This window comes from Egretta garzetta, unplaced genomic scaffold (assembly GCF_000687185.1).
Source record: "Egretta garzetta isolate BGI_Z169 unplaced genomic scaffold, ASM68718v1 scaffold416, whole genome shotgun sequence".
NCBI lineage: Eukaryota > Metazoa > Chordata > Aves > Pelecaniformes > Ardeidae > Egretta > Egretta garzetta.
The window spans coordinates 270,515-272,345 of record NW_009260072.1 but is presented as its reverse complement, the minus strand read 5'-3'; the positions used below and the strand labels follow the sequence as shown (position 1 = coordinate 272,345).

Here is a 1,831-nt window from a genome sequence, read left to right as displayed (position 1 = left end):
TCCCTGGCATTTTCCTGGTGAATGTGGGATAATACAAGGTTTCTTACTCCTCAGTCTGGAAGGATAAGTACCTCACACTGACAGGAGCTGAGGTGAGAGTGCCCACGTGCTCAGTTGGCTCCATGAGGATGGCATTGCCAGCCTGTCACCCTGGTGTCACTTCTCCAAGCCGTGACACGGATCCCTGGTGCAATCAGTGGGGTGCAAACACTGCCCAGTGTTTCTTCCCAGAGTGGGGGGGAGAGGGACAGCGGAGATACACTGGGTGACTGAGCAGGCATGAGGGTCTCAGATTTTGCTGATTGTAAAAGGCAGCAGCAATTTCTACCCCTCTGAACTCAGCACTGGAGGGAATTGGGACTCTGATAGACGTCTGAGCAATACAGTGTGTTCAAGACCAGGACTCTGATTGCCTGCTGCCCTTGCTTAATATCACATCTGGTGACACTGCCCAGCCCACTCGCAGCCTAAGCTCTGCAGGGTTAGGACGTGGTAATAAAGTTGCCTGGTTTTACCACACAAAGATTTAGTTACTGATAAGTTGCAGAAAGTCCATTACCTAAAGAAATGTGGGCTGTAATAAACCTGTGCAAGCACTAGAAAATCCAATGTGCTTTCTTTTAACACAATTATAAACTGTCATGATGTTCAAACAGAACGATTTTACACAGCTCTAAACTCTCACAGTGTGTGTAAATCAAAGGTAGAGAGAGGAGTCCTCGCAGAGTGCCTGGAAAGAACAGCTTCCCCTGGGGCTTCCAGCTCCTCCAAAACCTCCACTGTTGCACCCTGCATTGCTGGTACTGGTGGGGCTGTGTGCTTCTGACCAGAAAGGTAGTCACCTTCAGATCCGGTACTTAGAGAGGTTGGAAATGTTTTCAGTCAAAGCTATTTAATAGATACATTTTTCACATTAGTGTAGCTTTTTCTAATAATATCCAAATGTTGTTGTCTTGCAGGTAAAGTCCACTTCCAGCATTCAGCAGAACTAATTAAACATCTAATAAAAGCTGGCGTTAATTACACTATGCAGGTATGTGCAGCTGTGACATTTCCTATAAACATAATTCAACATTTAACCTCATATTGCTCTTTCTTCCCCGAGAAGGACCCTCCCTACCACAGCGCATCAGTACTACCTCAGTTTGCAGTTAGAACTCCGTTTAATCCCATTTTCCTTACTGTTAGTATGGATGTCAAGAACCATATCTTCTTGTTCTTCTGGGCTCTTTCTCCTCCTCCTCATCTTTCTTTTTTCCACCTGTTTATCCTGCAACGCTACACAAAGTGCTTTAGAGTCCATATGCACTCCTTGTAACATGGAGGTATCACTACTTCAGTCCCTTTTTACCTAAAAAGGAATTGGGTCACCTGAAACTAATTTCCCCTTATTTTCAACATTTAAATTTATCAAAAGGCAGCCAAAAGGCAAGAGCTGTGTTCTCTCCATAGCCATACAGAGGGTGAGGGTGCTGTGAGGGATGTGCTGGGGACAGCAGGACAGGGCGTGCTGCTGACGGACCGACTTGCACGGGACCCACCGTGGAATACATGGATGTTGCTGGACAAGGGTTCTGATTGCATTAAACCTTCTTGAATATCTTAGATTTTGTGGGTTTGGGTCACTCCTCCAAATATCTCTGATGTTACACATTGCAAACCTCAACCTCACTGAATCTTAGGTCAACCTGTCGTTTCTGCTGAAGTGTGTGAGCTCACATCGGGGAAGCAGTGGTAACATGGGGGTTGGCATCACTTAAAAAGGGAAAAGGACTTTATATGTGAAAGCTGAGTGGGGCAGGATCTGTTCCAGCTGGCCCTGTGATTTCAG

The 1,831-nt window shown here is 45.8% G+C and overlaps 1 protein-coding gene across 3 annotated transcripts in view; it reads left to right on the top strand.

Annotated features, from left to right (window-relative positions):
- The window catches only part of DPP10 (dipeptidyl peptidase like 10), a 235,183-nt gene that overhangs the window by 232,535 nt on the left and 817 nt on the right, over positions 1-1,831 (top strand). For all 3 annotated transcript variants that reach the window (XM_035896713.1, XM_035896712.1, XM_009641235.2), the window contains one exon: positions 960-1,033. In XM_035896713.1, coding sequence (XP_035752606.1) covers positions 960-1,033 — 74 coding nt within the window. The remainder of the gene's footprint in view (positions 1-959; positions 1,034-1,831) is intronic.